The sequence below is a fragment of the Siphateles boraxobius genome, unplaced genomic scaffold (assembly GCF_051911475.1).
Source record: "Siphateles boraxobius isolate OS27281-9 unplaced genomic scaffold, OSU_SipBor_1 13, whole genome shotgun sequence".
Classification (NCBI taxonomy): domain Eukaryota; kingdom Metazoa; phylum Chordata; class Actinopteri; order Cypriniformes; family Leuciscidae; genus Siphateles; species Siphateles boraxobius.
Window position 1 is genome coordinate 5,927,501 of NW_027508733.1, and position 17,569 is coordinate 5,945,069.

The 17,569-nt window shown below is 38.9% G+C and overlaps 1 protein-coding gene and 1 long non-coding RNA gene across 2 annotated transcripts; one reads left to right on the plus strand and one right to left on the minus strand.

The window, feature by feature from the left end:
• The first annotated feature begins 4,382 nt into the window (after window positions 1–4,382).
• Window positions 4,383–6,266, plus strand: LOC143735554 (uncharacterized). The gene is made up of 3 exons (XR_013203221.1): window positions 4,383–4,749; window positions 5,612–5,653; window positions 6,153–6,266. It is a non-coding gene; the product is annotated as an uncharacterized LOC143735554 (long non-coding RNA).
• Window positions 6,267–11,854: 5,588 nt separating this feature from the next.
• LOC143735325 (ladderlectin-like) lies at window positions 11,855–13,883 on the minus strand. The gene is made up of 6 exons (XM_077225485.1): window positions 13,782–13,883; window positions 13,589–13,656; window positions 13,394–13,500; window positions 12,453–12,578; window positions 12,180–12,291; window positions 11,855–11,994 (listed from the first exon to the last, which is right to left on the minus strand). The coding sequence occupies exons 2-6, from the start codon at window positions 13,647–13,649 to the stop codon at window positions 11,927–11,929; spliced, it is 474 nt and encodes a 157-aa protein (XP_077081600.1). The 5' UTR covers window positions 13,650–13,656; window positions 13,782–13,883; the 3' UTR covers window positions 11,855–11,926.
• Window positions 13,884–17,569: the final 3,686 nt, after the last annotated feature.

A 17,569-nucleotide genomic window follows, 5' to 3' on the forward strand; every position in this document is an offset into this window, starting at 1 on the left:
AACGTAATTTAAATGTATTTTCCTAAACCTTATCATGGAATCAGACTGAGTCAAATCTGTTATAAACCCTAATGACTTTGGAGCAACAACAACAACAAAATTTGATATAATTCACATAATAATTATAATCGCTTTAAATGTGAAAGTTAAAATGCTGTCAGTTCCACTCATGCCAATGACATGGCTGGTCGATTTCAAAGCGGCTTGCCGCCAGCCGGCCGCGGTTCATTTAGACGGCGGCAACCGCCAGAGAGAATGAAGTCGGCGGCCCGGCGGCTGTTCGCCGGCGGCATCTCGCAAGAAATGGGAGTGACGTATTCGGCGGCAAACGTTTCATCTCCGCCAGCGGGGCGCACCTATAGCCGACAGTTTGGGGCCGGCGGCAAAAAGAAGCCGTGCCGATATTTTTTTCTATCTGGGATACTCACGTTTGAGCGTAAACTTAAACAGTTCTCAAACAGGACTTATGCGAAAAGGTAGTCATGAGTTTAACCATGGAGTTTCCCTCTACCAAAACACAACTCACTTGCTCGTCTGTGATCCTGTAATCAATTAACTCTAGCGCCCTCAAGCGGCTGCTAGTGGTAACACAAGTTGGCCCCTATGCATCATCCTCAAGAAAACAATGAAAAACAATATACAAAACCAAGTAACGTTTCTACTACACTGATACACTGACAATGATTCACTGCATCTGTATCAGCAAACACTCTTGAAGAACCGAGTCAGAGATTAAAGCTTTTAATTATAATTAATGTTGATATCTGAAATAGTTCCAAACTACTAAGTGAAAAGAATAACAAACAGATGAATATCACAGGAAAAAAATAAATAGATAAAGAAAAAGAAAAATCAACAGACCGAATAGAAAATAATTTCCCATTAAGGGGAAACAATATGTATATACAGCACAAAACTCATGCCCTTTGTATTTAGAGATTATGCATTATTTCTTTACTGATGTTGCACTTCAGAAATAACAATTTAGAAGATTTTTCTGCCCTCAAGACTTTAAAACTATCTTTGCTTCAAATATTTTACTGGGATATTCAGATAGGAAGAGTGTGTTTTTCTGATTGACTATGTTCATAAAGTGATGATCTGTGAGGAAATACCTGAATCCAAAAGAGATCTTTCAGTAATTTATCTGCTCTTCTTCATGGTATATCTTTTATCTGGAAATAATGAATGCAAATCCATCATATTACCTGTATGAAAATCAACGCATAAACTAAATCAGTAAAAACAATGATAAAAACACTTACCAGTAGTTCATAACAGACACCACCTGTCAAAATGATTGATTGACAGGTGGGCGAGTCTATCCTTTGATCTTCCCCGCCCTTCCAGTTCCTCCCCTTCCTGTCCCGCCCCTTCCGGTTCCGCCCCTTCCTGTTACCTTTGACCTATTTCCGCCCCTTCCGGTTAAACTTTCTGTCAAAATGATGGATGTGTGACAGTTAGTTTGATCGTTTGAAGTTCGTTTGACTTCCTGCTCAGCTACTGTTCGGACGCTCTTGCTTACTGCTACGCACTTTGCTCTATCGCTTTTATATTTCTATATTTTATCTCCTTTTATCACCTAATTTTAACTTCAGCAAATCAGCACAGTGCTCAAACGCTTGGATTACTAAAAAAGAAAAAGCAGAATTATTTTTTTCGACCAGCCTCCCACTGAAAGCTTACATTCCGGGGAAGAGAAAACACCACTGCCTAAATTCATAAGGATAAGAAAATGCCTCCTCTGGAATCTACTTGCTGCTCCAACTGCCACAGACTTTTACAAAGGATTGCAATTCTTGAAACAAAGTTAATTGCGGGACCACCAAACCAGACGGAACACACCACAGAGCTTCGTCATGGACGACCTCAGCATACAGCCGGTGAGTCCCATGAATCTAGTGCTCCTCGACAGGCCATACTGAGTGTAGAGAAACAAGCCGATCGACTTACTAATCGATGCCACAAACAGGGAGCGAAACCCAAAGGCACTCGAGACATCAGATTGTCACGAGCATCACATATTGCTGCAGTAGCATCCTCTACCCCACATACGGCTCTGACAAGGACTGCAAACACTGGTCTCCTACCACCGCCTATACATCTTGAGAACAGATTTGAAGTATTAATGAATGAGGAATCCCCAAATTTGATGAATGTAATTAAACACAGACTGAATCAGCCAGTAGCTAACACTGATGCTAACTGGGGCTCAAGGTCGAGCAGACAGCGGCACTCAGCTCAGAGCGCAGCCGGGCCCAGGACTCTGATAGTGGGCGACTCCGTAATCAGAAACATTAATAGCAGGGATACAACAACGTGCTGCCTTCCACAAGCAACAACTTCTGATGTAAACAGGGAACTTCAGAACATTCTGATGAAACATAAGACTGCAAATCGACTCATCATTCACGTGGGGAAGAATGATATTCATAAAGAGCAGTCGGAACTTCTTAAAAAGGATTTAAATACTTTTTGAAACACTTAAAAGACTGAAAGTTCAGACATTCATCAGTGGACCACTCCCAGCAAGAGGAACAAACAGGTTTTCACGGCTGCTTGGGCTTAATACATGGCTGCAAAAAACCTGCAATATAAAAGGAGTGAACTTTATTGACAACTTCAATCTTTTCTGGAGTCAGAGGTAACTGTTTCAACAGGATGGCCACCACCCAAACAAACTTGGTTCAAGAGTGCTAAAGGACAATATCTACTACTCCCTCCGTCATCCTTCTGCAATGTGTGCCAATCCACTCAACCTAAATGGCACACACACACCTGGATACAGTATGAATGACCACAGGATTTCACTTCAGCACCTGAATGGACATGCGGTTGACATATCACACAAGGACAATGATAACACCACTCAGCCACAACCACCTCTGCTCACGGACACAATCTCAGCAGAGCCCTGCCCCACAGAGCTCACCACAGACAGACTGTGACATACTAGCACTGCTCCAAGATTCAGCACCCAAGGACGACTTTCTGGAAAACAGCCAGGGAAATATTACAGCCTCCAATAACACCAGAGCAACAGCCCCTCTCACTGGAAACGTTATCCCTCTCTCCAGCATCTCCACTTCTGTGCTTCTCAGAGAAAATGGAACAACTGGTGCATGCTGGAACTAGACTATCCCACTCTTTTGCTGCGAGCCCCCAGATACCAACCAAAAAACGCCAGGCCCCACAACCACCAAAGCCTGCGGGCCCAGCTCGCCCTCCCCCTCCCCCTGTGAGAGCTCTTCAGCCTCTGCCACAGCGCCAGGGCCCACACCCTCCTCCAGCGGCTCGAGGTGAACCAAAAACAACTGATACCAGCTCTCAGTGATATGTGTCGGGTCCCCGCTATGATGACAATAACTTTCTCAAATGTTTACAGAACAAGCGGGAACCCAGTGTGCCTGTATCTTTCTCTATTGCTGTTCGATTACATGATAGAAAGTCTAAGGCCTTCAAAAGCCGTACAGCAAACCCACCTAATCTGGTGCCTATTACACGACATACTAAGATTGCTGTGGGGGCAAAAAGTAAGACTGTTAAGTTAGCTCTTTTAAACATCCGCTCACTTAAAAATAAATCACTTCTAGTCAACGACTTAATAACCACATACAACCAGGAATTTCTAATTTTGTTGCTAAATTAAACTTGGCTAGAAGACAGCTGCAGTGCAACAGTCCTCAATGAAACAGCCCCTCCTAACTTTACTTTTATGAGTGTCTGCAGAACTGTCAGAAGAGGCGGAGGTTTAGCTGCTCTTTATAAAGATGTCTATCAATGTAAGCAAATATCATTTGGGAATTACCCGTCTTTCGAATATCTGGGTATTGTGTTAAAAGGTGCTCCACGAATTTTACTTATCATTGTTTACAGGCCTCCAAAATACTCTCCAGCTTTTGCTGAGAACTTAACAGAACTGTTATCAACAATTTCCTCAGAGTTTGACTGCTTTGCCATTGCTGGAGATTTTAATATTCACATAAGCCCTGAAGTCTTTTCTCTCTGTCACACCAGCGTGTGTCTGGCCTGGTATCGGTTTTTGTGACACGTTCCTGAGCCCATTGAAAAGCATTGTGTTCCTTTAAAAGTGTATAAATTAAAATATATCATATATAAAATAAATAGTTTTACTAATTTAACTAAAGTTGAAAAGCATGTTGTTCATTTAAAATCTTACTAAATTACTGAAGTTGAAAATCATGCCGTTCATTAAAAAATCTTACTAAATTACTGAAGTTGAAAAGCATTCTGTTCATTTAAAATAAATATTTTACAAATTTACTGTACCAATTATGTTAGATTTAGATAAAAATAAAATCATCCTACATTTTCACCAGGGTTGAAGAAAAAAATCACAGAGGTAGTGCTTGTCAGCATGGACAGTGTGCGTGACAAATAAGTGATATCATCGCTGTTTTCGTACCACCGGTAATAAATTACTTTTAATTCATAAGACTTATTTTCAGGAGTGACAGTTATCAGTGAAATATGGCGCTTGTGTAATCAAAAGGTCTGCCTAAATGCTGGGAATGTGAATTGGCCTTGAACCTAAACAGTTCCATTCATAGAGTACTGAAAGAATATAGTGGACACACAGCTCCGCCGTTTTCCCATAGTTTTCCACAGGCTCTTACTGTAAAAGGCTATAAAATAGCCAAGACACATGGACGTGTGCCATACCCCATGTCTGGACCAAAAACTTTTGCACCCTCTCTTCTATGACCACCTCATCAAAAATGCAAAACAGTGAGTACTTTCTCTATAATTAATTTATGCTACGGTGCTGTTTATCTGTATTATGCAATGATGTTTAATTTGAAAAATTGTTTATACATAAGGAAAAGACGGTATAATTCATTAGTGTTTTAAATACCCCAGGCTACGTATTTGTTTTATCCACATTATGCTATTAGTATTTTTATCTGCTGTAACTGGTGATACAGATATTAAAATGTATCTACTATATTAATTTATCAAAGTATGGGTTTAAAAATATGGAGCATTGTATTATGATATCGATGTGATACAGATATTAACATGTATCTACTATATTAATTTATTATAAAGTATGATTTTAAAAATGTACAACATTGTTTATGTTCATTATGCTATGTTTTTTTTAAACCATATCACAAAAGTATCAGTTTAACATGACTGTTTTACAGCAATGTTTATTTTGCATTATGCTATGTTGTTTTAACTGTTGTATTTTTTATCTGATGTAACTAAAATCTGCAGCATCGTTTATTTAAGCTGCGGGGTTTCCATAAAGGACCTTAAAATAAATGTTTTGGATTTATTCAGTTTTAAATCTTATTTAGAGATTATTTTAGTCAGACATGCTTATATGTGCATAGGCCTATTTTATTCCTCTTCAGTTACTTACTTTTGAAATTTTGCTAGGTTACTTTTTAATTCTTCTTTTACTCTGTCTTTGATTTTAACTTTTAGCAATTTGCATGATAAATTGTTTAACATGTAAGCTATATGAATGACACTGTCACAATGTGATAAGCAAAACATATAAAAGTCAAGTCAAAGCTATTTATATAGGCTAGCACTTTTCATTGCCATTTAAAATAACATGGTCTTTCCTCTCTCTCTCTAGAGACAGCAAACACTGCAGGACAATCAGGCATCCAAGTAACATGTTAGTGTGGTTTATATTTTATTTTTAATGAGAAAACATTATAGAGTGCAACAGGCGGTTTCTGGAAGTAAAAACATTTTAAAAGACAGACCTACTGTAAGCTAAGAGGTTGTTAATACATGGTATTTGCTTCTGATAAAGCCTTCAGCTTATTTATTTGTAAATAATCATGCTTCACAGTTGAACTCCTGGTGAAAACTACATTACCCATGAGCCATGATGCTGTAGTGAAAATTATGTCAAACATATTTTTTTTTTAAAAAAAGCAACACACTCCGAAATCGCTCTGCCCACTCCCATGAAGCACTGCGAATGATATAATCTCCCTACCCTCTCAAAATATTGAAATGTTTGTATAAGCTATATATGCATATTTTGCATATTTATATATAAATATATTTTTTTAAATCACTATGGGAAATAAGAATGAAAAAGGGGGGGAGGCACTGTTGCACTATGTATAATGACAGATGAACTGACAGATATTTTATGTAAACAGGCAAAATCTCTGCATCTGATGATGGCCATGTGTTTTCGCCGATCATAACTGGTTTAACTCTTGGCTCCTTTGAGATCAATATGACTTCTGCCAAACCAAATGTACCGGCATATTGTAAGTGTAATACACGAGAAACTATTAATACACGAGAAACTATTAAAACAGTTTTCGCCTATGTAATGTATAAAATTATTCTTAATTAATCAGTCTTAGTTAACTATATGGGACCAATTTTAAGGAAGGTTACATTCTGGTCTAACAGTGTCATGTACAAATTTGCAAGACAGAATTGTTTTGTGTTTTTGGTACTATTGGATCGAGTTTTGAAGAATTTATTTTATATGGTGTAATGCTCCTGGATTATTCAGAATTGTAACTATTACTACAGCCTTTATCAGCCATTTATTTTACTGCAGACTTATCAACCTTATTTATTTACTGCAGATTTTATCAAAGGCACGAATTAACTTAATTCATGGCAGCAATAATAAAAGAAGAAAAAAAATGAACAATTGACAGATGAACTGACAGTTTTTTTTATGTAAACAGGCAAAATCTCTGCATCTGATGATGGCCATGTGTTTTCCCCGATCATAACTGGTTCAAGCTCCTTTGAGATCAATATGACTTCTTCCAAATCAAATGTGCCGGCAAATTGTAAGTGTAATACACGAGAAGCTATTAAAACAGTTTTCGCCTATGTCATGTATAAAATTAATCTTAATTAATCAGTCTTAGTTAACTATTTGGGGCCAATTTTAAGGAAGGTCGCATTCTGGTCTAACATTGGCATGTGCACATTTGCAATACAGATTTTCTTAATGTTTTTGGTACTATTGGATCGAGTTTTGTAGAATAAGCCAAGATTCATTTATTTTATGCGGTGTCATGCTCCTGGATTATTCAGACTCAGAATTGTAACTATTACTACAGCCTTCATCAGCCCTTTATTTTACTGCAGACTTATCAAACTTATTTATTTACTGCAGATTTGATCAAAGCCAAATACTGCCCGAACGGGGATACTGGGAAAGAAGAGAAACAGGATAATACAAGGTTAGATTCAATCTTTATATTCTTTCCCATTTTGTCTTCATTTTCCTTTTTCCTGTTATTGTTTTCATTTTTATATTCTCAGATGATCAAAGGTTTCTGAAAGCAAACACCAGTCAGTTGGTTGAAAAAGTGAAGAACATTGATCCAATAATTGACAATCTTGATTGCTCAATGAATCAGTTAGAAATGTGCGAACGAATCCAACACATCAGATGAAGACGAGGGAATCACTGGAATATGTGAATTGTGAAAGCATTGCCAACGACCTGGTCAACGCTTTGTTCAAGCATGAAGAATCTCTCATGAAGAAACTGCAATAACAACTTTTGTAGCCTATTGTTTGGCATTATGTACTTAAACAGTTTTTAAAAAAATAAAATGTTTTTAATAATTGATTGGTGATGGAGTTTTAATTTTTGTATTTAGAACCAAGTATATTGTACAAGTAAGAAGAAACCAAACTGGCCATATAATGATTTATTGCACATAATAAACAATGGCAAAGTTTGTATTCCTTAAAAAACAGGCAATGTTTGAGAACCCAAATATTGGTGTAATCTCTGCGAGGTCTAACCCACAAACGCAAAACTTTGTGTTGGGTGATACGGGCATAGCTTTACTAAAGGAAAATATTATGGAAGTAATTTTCAAACCGTAATTATATTACATTTATATTTTATTAATATTATGGTTTCATGTTGATTTAAAGTATTTGTTATTAATTAATACCTTTATTTTTTACATCCAGCACAAATTTTTTTTCAAAAATGGACATTAGCATTATCCCACTCCACATAAAGTCAACATCTGAGATATTTCTATCTGCTATATGTTCAAGCACTTCAAGAACTGTATATTCTGCATATGAAAAAGTTTTAAAAATGTATCGGTACTGTGATATAGATTTTTTTTTATATAAGAAATTTCAACCTGCATTACTGAAAATATGATTTCAGTAACAGGCTTTCGAACCCACTGTCCATTCTAATGGACAGACTCATTTGAAAAAAATCCTGATTTAAAACGTGCAATTCTACAATCGATTTTTAACTTTAATTAATAAGTTCAATCTTTCTATTTTACATACAAACTATGAAATACTGGCAAAAATATATAAAAAATGCAAATAAACCATAGAAAATGTAGCTTGCTTCTGTGTTTGGAGTGAAGTGCTGCCACGCTTCTCTTCAATGTAGTGTTTTTCATATATAATTACTACATGCAGAGCTTTACTGGCATTTGATTGGATGACAAACGTCCAATCTCATGGAATGCAGGCTTTAAACTAGTTGAAATGCTCCAGAAGTAAAAAAAAAGGGGGCTGACATATGATGTCCATTGTAATGGACACAGGGTCTGAATGGGTTAAAAATGCAGTAGGGAGTTTTGAGAAAATGTTGACTTAGCCTGAAAATTTGAACAAGCACAACTTACAGGTCCCACCCCCTTGCTCTCTGCTGCGCTACAGCCCTCCCTCCACAGCTCCTCCTCCACAGCTCCTCCCCCACAGCTCCTCCCCCATAGCTCCTCCCCCACAGCTCCTCCCCCACAGCTCCTCCCTCCACAGCTCCTCCCCCACAACTCCTCCCCCACAGCTCCTCCCCCACAACTCCTCCCCCACAGCTCCTCCCCCACAGCTCCTCCCCCACAGCTCCTCCCCCACAACTCCTCCCCCACAGCTCCTCCCCCACAGCTCCTCCCTCCAAAGCTCCCCCCCACAGCTCCTCCCTCCACAGCTCCTCCCCCACAGCTCCTCCCCCACAGCTCCTCCCTCCACAGCTCCTCCCTCCACAGCTCCTCCCCCACAGCTCCTCCCTCCAAAGCTCCTCCCTCCACAGCTCCTCCCCCACAACTCCTCCCCCACAGCTCCTCCCCCAACAGCTCCTCCCTCCACAGCTCCTCCCCCACAGCTCCTCCATGCACAGCTCCTCCCCCACAGCTCCTCCCCCCACAGCTCCTCCCCCACAGCCCCTCCCCCACAACTCCTCCCCCACAGCTCCTCCCCCACAGCTCCTCCCCCAACAGCTCCTCCCTCCACAGCTCCTCCCCCACAGCTCCTCCCCCCACAGCTCCTCCCCCCACAGCTCCTCCCCCACAGCTCCTCCCCCAACAGCTCCTCCCTCCACAGCTCCTCCCCCACAGCTCCTCCCTGCACAGCTCCTCCCCCACAGCCCCTCCCCCACAGCTCCTCCCCCCACAGCTCCTCCCTCCACAGCTCCTCCCTCCACAGCTCCTCCCTGCACAGCTCCTCCCCCACAACGCCTCCCCCACAGCTCCTCCCCCACAGCTCCTCCCTCCACAGCTCCTCCCCCCACAGCTCCTCCCTCCACAGCTCCTCCCTGCACAGCTCCTCCCCCACAACTCCTCCCCCACAGCTCCTCCCTCCACAGCTCCTCCCCCCACAGCTCCTCCCTCCACAGCTCCTCCCCCACAGCGGAGCCTGCCGTGAAGACGCAGGCTAGTAAGCAGGGCCACCGATGACGGCGGATGGCACATTCACTAATAGGACGAAACATCAACAATATGCTTTACATTGACTATGGCCTGTCCATACTTTGACTACAAACTTGGTCCTCAAATCAATATGTATTTTGCAATACATGTAACTTTATAACGTTGCAATCTTTCTATAAGTTATAAATAGCTAGTAAGATAACGTTACAGGATGTAAGTAATTATTCAAGCGATATATAAGATTTGCCTGTACATTATTTCAGCAACATGACAAGCCAGTGAATTAGCAGGTTTCAATTGTTGCTTAGCACAGTGCGTGACATTTTATCTACATGTTATGCGGCTAGAGTTTTGACACCGAGTCAATGGGCTCTGTCTAATTCTTTCTTTTTCGCTTGTTTATCGTCATCGGTCTTTTTCATTATACCTCTTTGTTTTATGAGCAGGTGCCACTCGAGAAATTGGCAGTTTAGGTTGTTTCTCCGCCATTAGCACAGCTGCAGCACACCGGCAATCTTGAGTTTGAACTTCGGTACACGCTCGCGCTGTGCAAGAGAGGGGTGTGATCAGCGCGTACACAGGCGTGCTAAGACATTCCTCCTGGCTCTGATTGGTTGTTTCTGACCGGGAGCGGTGTATTTCTGCAAATGGCAATAGGACCACTGGGAGGAGCCAGAGGAGATTGATTTGTTCACAGATTATCTCTCATATTCTACTGTCAGGACATAATGACAGTTATGACACAGTTTTCCAGCTGTATTCACACCGTTTTATCATCGCTTTTGTTAGCTTTAGTAACTTGCCATTTTGTGACATCTGGCTTTTCTACTCAATGACAATCACTCAAATGATCTATCGAATGTTTAAGTCACTGTATTGAGGTGTTCAGGTGCCATACTTTTTATTATCTATTTAATATCAATTGTATTTATTTAGATGTTTCTAATTAAAGCACTTAAAACATGTGGTTTAATTCAGTGTCATATTGTTTTTTGAAAGTTGATTAAGTAGATGTTTAATTCTACATGAAATTAAAAATGAAGTAATATTTAATTTACTTCAATTAAATGTCAAACTAATTAAGTCCAGTAGATTTTACGTGATGATAACAGGTAAATCCTACAATTCATATTTTTTTCAGTGATATTAAAGACACTTACTATAAAGTGAGAATGTTATTTTGTATAGTAAAAATCTTTTAATAATAATAATAATAATAATAATTCATCACATTTATATAGCGCTTTTCTGGACACTCAAAGCACTTCACATAGAAGGGGGAATCTCCTCAACCACCTCCAATGTGCAGCATCCACCTGGATGATGCGACGGCCGCCATATTGCGCCAGAACGCCCACCACACACCAGCTTCCTGGTGGAGAGGAGACAGAGTGATGAAGCCAATTGGTGTATATATACACATGGGGATGATTAGGAGGCCATGATGGACAGAGGCCACTGGGCAAATTTGGCCAGGGTGCCGGGGTTACACACCTACTCTTTCGAAAGACATCCTGGGATTTTTTGTGACCACAGAGAGTCAGGACCTCGGTTTAACGTCTCATCCGAAGGACAAATTCTCAATTGACAGTATAGTGTCCCCATTACCATACTGGGGCGTTAGGACCCACACAGACCACAGGGTGAGCGCCCCCTGCTGGCCTCACTAACACCTCTTCCAGCAGCAACCTGGTTTTCTCAGAAGGTCTCCCATCCAGGTACTAACCAGGCTCAGCCCTGCTTAGCTTTAGTGGGCAACCAGTCTTGGGCTACAGGGTGATATGGCTGCTGGCAAATTTCCTTTATTTCCTTTTCTGCAAATCAATAGTACAAAAACTAATACTGTGCAAATAATCAGAGCAAACTTTGTTTGCAAATGTCTTTTGCTTTATGCAAAACAAAATTGATTTTTGTATTGACAATAAAAAAATCTGTCTTTAGAGAAACTCCCCCACAGCCCCTCCCTCCACAGCCCCTCCCTCCACAGCCCCTCCCTCCACAGCCCCTCCCTCCACAGCCCCTCCCTCCACAGCCCCTCCCTCCACAGCCCCTCCCTCCACAGAAATTAACCCTTGCTACACAATATACTATTTTTACATAAATGAATTTGACAATGCAAAATTTGATTTCAATGCTTTTATTCATTTGAGGAGTGTTTAAGAGAAGATATTGAAAAGAGATTAAAGTTTAGAAGATATTTGATAACGCTTTGTAATATTGGAAACATTTAGTTCATTTAAAGCAACTGGAGCAGAATGACGGTCTCACAGGTCCTTAACACAAATATAGGATAATGAGGTTGAACAGCACTCATCGTTCCAGCAACGGTCAGCTGTAAGGTGGAATAATGAAATAAGTCATTCTGATATTATAGTGTTATTAGAAATTAAGAGCGCATTCAACTTAAGGCACTTTGTGAAATCCAAATGAGTCATTTCATTTTACTGTGTGATGTAAAATTGGATTGTAAAATAGAACTGAAAGTATATTTAAAAAAAAAAAAAGCTGTATTCTTACAGGTGAAGTTGATCTCCAAACAGTTCTCGTGAAGAGTGTAATTGTTAGGTTGTCCAGAGCACCAGTTGGTATACGAAAGACAAGATCTATTACTCCACAACCAGTGTCCTTCCTAAAGAGTGAATATAAAGAGTGCACTACTGTTGTCAGACTTCAGGAAGCAGCAAATTAAGTTAAAACATCTTCATTAGAAACTTTGCCTTCACCGTTTAAAGCAGAAACTTTAGTTTAGACAAACAAATAGGTCTCTTTAGTACACACAATTGAACTTACTTGTACAGCATCAGTAGCACCAATCCAAGCACGGGTGGAAGGAGAAGGCAATAGAGTCAGCAGGAAATCATTTTCCAGTTTATTACTCACAGATGCGAGACTCACACCAAGATTTTGACAGTTTCTCTAAAGACAGATTTTTTTTATTGTCAATACAAAAATCAATTGTTTTTTGCATAAAGCAAAAGTGAAAGACATTTGCAAACAAAGTTTGCTCTCATTATTTGCACAGTATTAGTTTTCTGTACTATTTATTTGCAGAAAAGATTTTTACTATACAAAATAACATTCCCACTTTATAGTAAGTGTCTTTAAGATCACTGAAAAAAGATGAATTATAGGATTTACCTGTTATCATCAGGTAAAATCTACTTACTACTCGACTTAGTTTGACATTTAATTGAAGTAAATTAAATATTACTTCATTTTTAATTTCACATAGAATTAAACATCTACTGCATTAACTTTCCAAAAACAATATAACACTGAATTAAACCACATGTTTTAAGTGTATGCTTTAATTAGAAACATCTAAATAAATACAATTGATATTGAATGATTATATATATGATTGATTTATATTATACCTATATAATAAAAGTAACATGGCACCTGAACACCTCAATACTTTACAAAATGCAGTTACTTTAACATTCGATAGATCATTTGAGTGATTGTGTCATTGAGTAAAAAATTAATCCAGATGTCACAAAATGGCAAGTTACTAAACCTAACAACAAAAGCAATGATAAAACGGTGTAAATACAGCTGGAAAACAGTGTTGTTTTTTCTGTAGTATTTACTTCACCACAGAATCATTTATCAGTTTAAAGGAATCATTTGACAATGTACTTATACATGAATCTCTTTACATCTGTCTTTCAGATGTAGTTAAAGACACCTAATATAAAGTGTGACCAAATTATCTTGTGACACATTACCTGTGCTGTGCTCCAGTTACTCGGATGAGAAATGAACTTGTAGCATCGGAGTCCAAATTTCCTCCATGTAGCGGCGCATCTTCCGGCATTGTTGCTTGAAATATATGCTGAAAACACGGTAACTCCTTATTAATTGTGCAAATACTAGTCAACGGAATATTGCACATTTTTTTTTACAAATAATTGTATTGTTACCTTCTGTATTCCACATTAAGAAGATAATGAAGAGAAGCAGAAAACTTTTCAGCATTGCCATGATGAACCTGAAATTAATAAGCAGGAAAAGTTAAATGTCTGCATGCACTCATATGCTGCACACTGCGACTCTCAATGCACTTAAAGACAAAGCACAAAAATACTTCAGGTACAACATTTATTCAGAACTCACTTTGGTTTTTAAATTCTTGCCTTCAGAGTCTCAGAAGAAGATTTAGTGAAGAGCCAGAGCCTGTGTAACACCATAACACTGTCATATCTATTGAATGAAGATGGGTCATATTTATACACATAATATCAGGCAATAACTGTCAGGAGTCATCAGTAACACCTGCACACCATCAGCGCCCAGTCACCCGACTCCACCCATCCACTCGTTATCAGCAGCAGACCCGGCCCGAGCCTTTTGGGGGCCCTAAGCAGAATTTGATTTGGTGGCCCCTCCCACTACGCGATGTCAATTATTGACATAAATGTCACACAATAATGATACATTATAAATGAATACAGTGAGGTTATGTATTAATACAAAATAAATACTTAATAAAAAATAGATGCCAACTTAAATAAAAAAGTTTTAACTTTTACTTTACTCTTTTACTAACTCTAACTCTTTTAAACAAACAGTCTCAAAACATATAAAATAAATTATTTGCTAAAATAATGACATATTATGAGAAATCAGAAACATAATAAGAGCAAGGGTTCAACAATGACAATTATTGTTGAAAACTGTAAAAATATTATTATTTCTCAACTGTCCTAAAAATCTTTTTATTTTATTATTGTAACAGACTTTGTTGGATTGTACATGACAGAATCCAACAAAGTCTGTTACTATAATGCCGTTAATGATGTACTGGCGCTCGTTGTATGTGTGTATGCAATCTATTTTTCCCCTCGGGGCTTGCCGTAGATAGGAATGGGTCTTGCGCACTTGGTACTGGAGTGTCGCGGGTTTTTGGAGTTAGTGATCTGATGTGTGGTATAATAAAGTGGAGAAGAGTTCAAACTGCTATGTTTATTATTTATTCAAACTGCTACCCTTACACCTAGAAGGTTAAGTTCCCCTGCGGCTATTTTCTCCAATTTAAACCGATACCGTGACTATGCGCAGTTGCGCACGAATTGTCTATGCAATCGCGAGGTGTCTAGATTATGCGCATGATTTAAACGCAGGCAGACACAGCATCAGTTGTTGGCAGGTAGGCCTATATTGATCATGAAATCTGAATTTTCTTTTCTTGAATTATTCATTCATTCATATTCATTCATTTATGTCACTTGTTTAAGTCATCTAAAAAAAAAAACTCGATTGGGGGGCCCCCTGGTGGCCAGGGGGCCCCAAGCAGCCGCTTAGTTCGCTTATGCCTCGGGCCGGCCCTGATCAGCAGAGTACTGACTCACCACACCTGCACCCGCTCATCACCAGCACCACCACATATAAACCCACACATCGCTTCACTCATGGTCTCGTCAGAGATACACTAGAATCGTCTGAGTACCCGAACTCTAGTCGTCTGTCTTCAGCCTGCGTGATGTTGCAACACATTCTCACACCCCAACTCGTCACATATGGACGCTTGGCCAGGACCCCTTGGCGTCACTTAATGACGCACTGGGTATACCTTTGGTGTCATTTTTCAACGTGCAGGGTAGTCCGATAGACTTCTATAGATCTTTGAACCGGAGCCTGTAGCGTTGAAATTTGACGTCTTGGGTAAGCTCACCGCAATGGTCTGCTGCGAATGGGTCGAGAGTCGAGACTGCAAAAAATAAAAAGGAATAGGCTACAATAAATGATCTGTGCCATTGCCAGGGCTAGTATAATGGTGGTCCCCAGATCATCTTTATCTGGCCCTCCAACTGTTTTTTTTGTGTTTAAAAACCCTCACAATCTGATATCAAAGTGCCCTCTCCGCAAAGGTTTAGCACGTTCATAGGCAACCGCATTCATCGGTGAGTTTAACAACGCTCAATATGCATGGTGTACAACCCCATTCAGCGGTGAGTTTAACAACGCTCAACTGCAGGTAAAGCGGCATTCAGAGGTGAGTTTAACCAAAACAACGCAAAAACTGCATGTAGAACGGCATTAAACAGTGAGTTTAACAACACGGCGTGTGCAAGTAAGCAGTTTACGCGTTTTCTTGTCAAAGGTAACGTTACTGGCATACATGATGTACACTGCTTTAACTAGCATGCTGGATAACTTATTTTTATCGGAGTTTTGTTTATGTTAATAAATATATAATGTTTATATAATGTTTTTTATTTAAATGTTTTAATTTTTTAATCCTCTAAATTAATAACGCTGACATCACTGTATGGGGCGATCCCAAGGTCCATTGCGATTTTCCACTCGGTAAGTAGAAGAGTTAATTAATAGAGATGGATACTATTCTTAAATGTACAGATCAAAAACTCTTGAATCAGGACAAGAAGTTGTGTTTAGAACCTTTAGATGTGTAAGGTGGCAATTTCGTATGACAGTAAATGATAGAAGACAATATAAAAATATAGCTTGCTGCACCAAATGTGCAGGCTAGCAAAGTTAACTAATTGAATTCAAGTTTTTGTCAAATATGTCGCGTATAACGTTAATCATATAAGGTAATAGGGGATATTTTAAGGTTTTCAGTATTACATTAGCACACAACTATTATCCAACATTATAAATGTTCAGATGAAGAACGGTGTTGCCAGATTGGTTTGTTTTACAGCATAATTGTTTAAAATCCACGCAAAATTATATAATAAACACCCAAATAAATCTATAATTAACAATACAAATAATTCATAACTACTACATTTTGGGTCATCACAATTTTTTCAATATGAAATAAAACAATTCATATGTATAATTAATGTAATAAGTAATGATATCATAACTTATTGACTGATTCATATATGAATTATATAGAATGTTAGACAACATTTACTGTCTAATTTTTTTCTAAAATGTCATTAACAATATTAACTTCTCGTTTATTGAACTGTATACAATGAATATCACATGAAATATAGCCCATTCTGGCAACACATATGAAGAGAATACTGGTGTAAAATGTTCAATTCTGTTTTTTCTTTAGGACCCTCAAATTTGGCAGCTTCAAAAAATATATTTATTCTTACCCCCCACCACATACACACATACACACACATACACGCGCAAACAAAGGCACTTTTAAGAGCCACGTCCGTCTTGTTAATCCTTTCTCTCTCTCTCTCTCTCTCTCTCTCTCTCTCTCTCTCTCTCTCTCTCTCTCTCTCTCTCCATTTATATTTGTTTTATCTGTCCATCTCTTCATTGTAAGTCTTTCTGTCTGTTTGTGTTTCTGCCCATCACAATGTCCAAGAGTGATTCAGAAATCCAAGAACATCTCATGATCTTGGATAACTTGGTTGATGACCAAGTACTGAAGGATGAGCTCCAAAGTGTTGATGACCTTCTTGGTGAGCTGCAAGAAGAGGAGACAGCAGCACCAGTGAAGACACCTGAGCCGAGGATGGAATGGAGAAAAGGAGACATTACTGGAAATATTGTTTATGCAAGGCCAAGATCAAGCAGGAATCATTCAAATACGGGTCCGTATTGTTTTTCATTCAAGATATATTGTAGATCTACATTGTTTAACCACTTATGAGAGTATGTTACAATACATGTATAGCTTGATATGGCAGGGAAACAATCAAACCAGAACCAATCATTTGATTTTTTTACATAAAAAGTAGATTTATGAAAGATATCACTAGTCTTGGATTAAGTGGAAGACACATTAAGGCTAATATTACATATTTGTGTAAAGCATAAAAAATAGTTCAATTGTGGGCTGTATTGACATTGTCAGGAAATCTTGTCAAAATGGTTATAATGTCATATGAGCTAGCCTGGTTACCATCATACTAAATCTTTCAAGTTATTGGTTTTGGCAAGGCTGTTTTTGTTCTTCAGAGTGT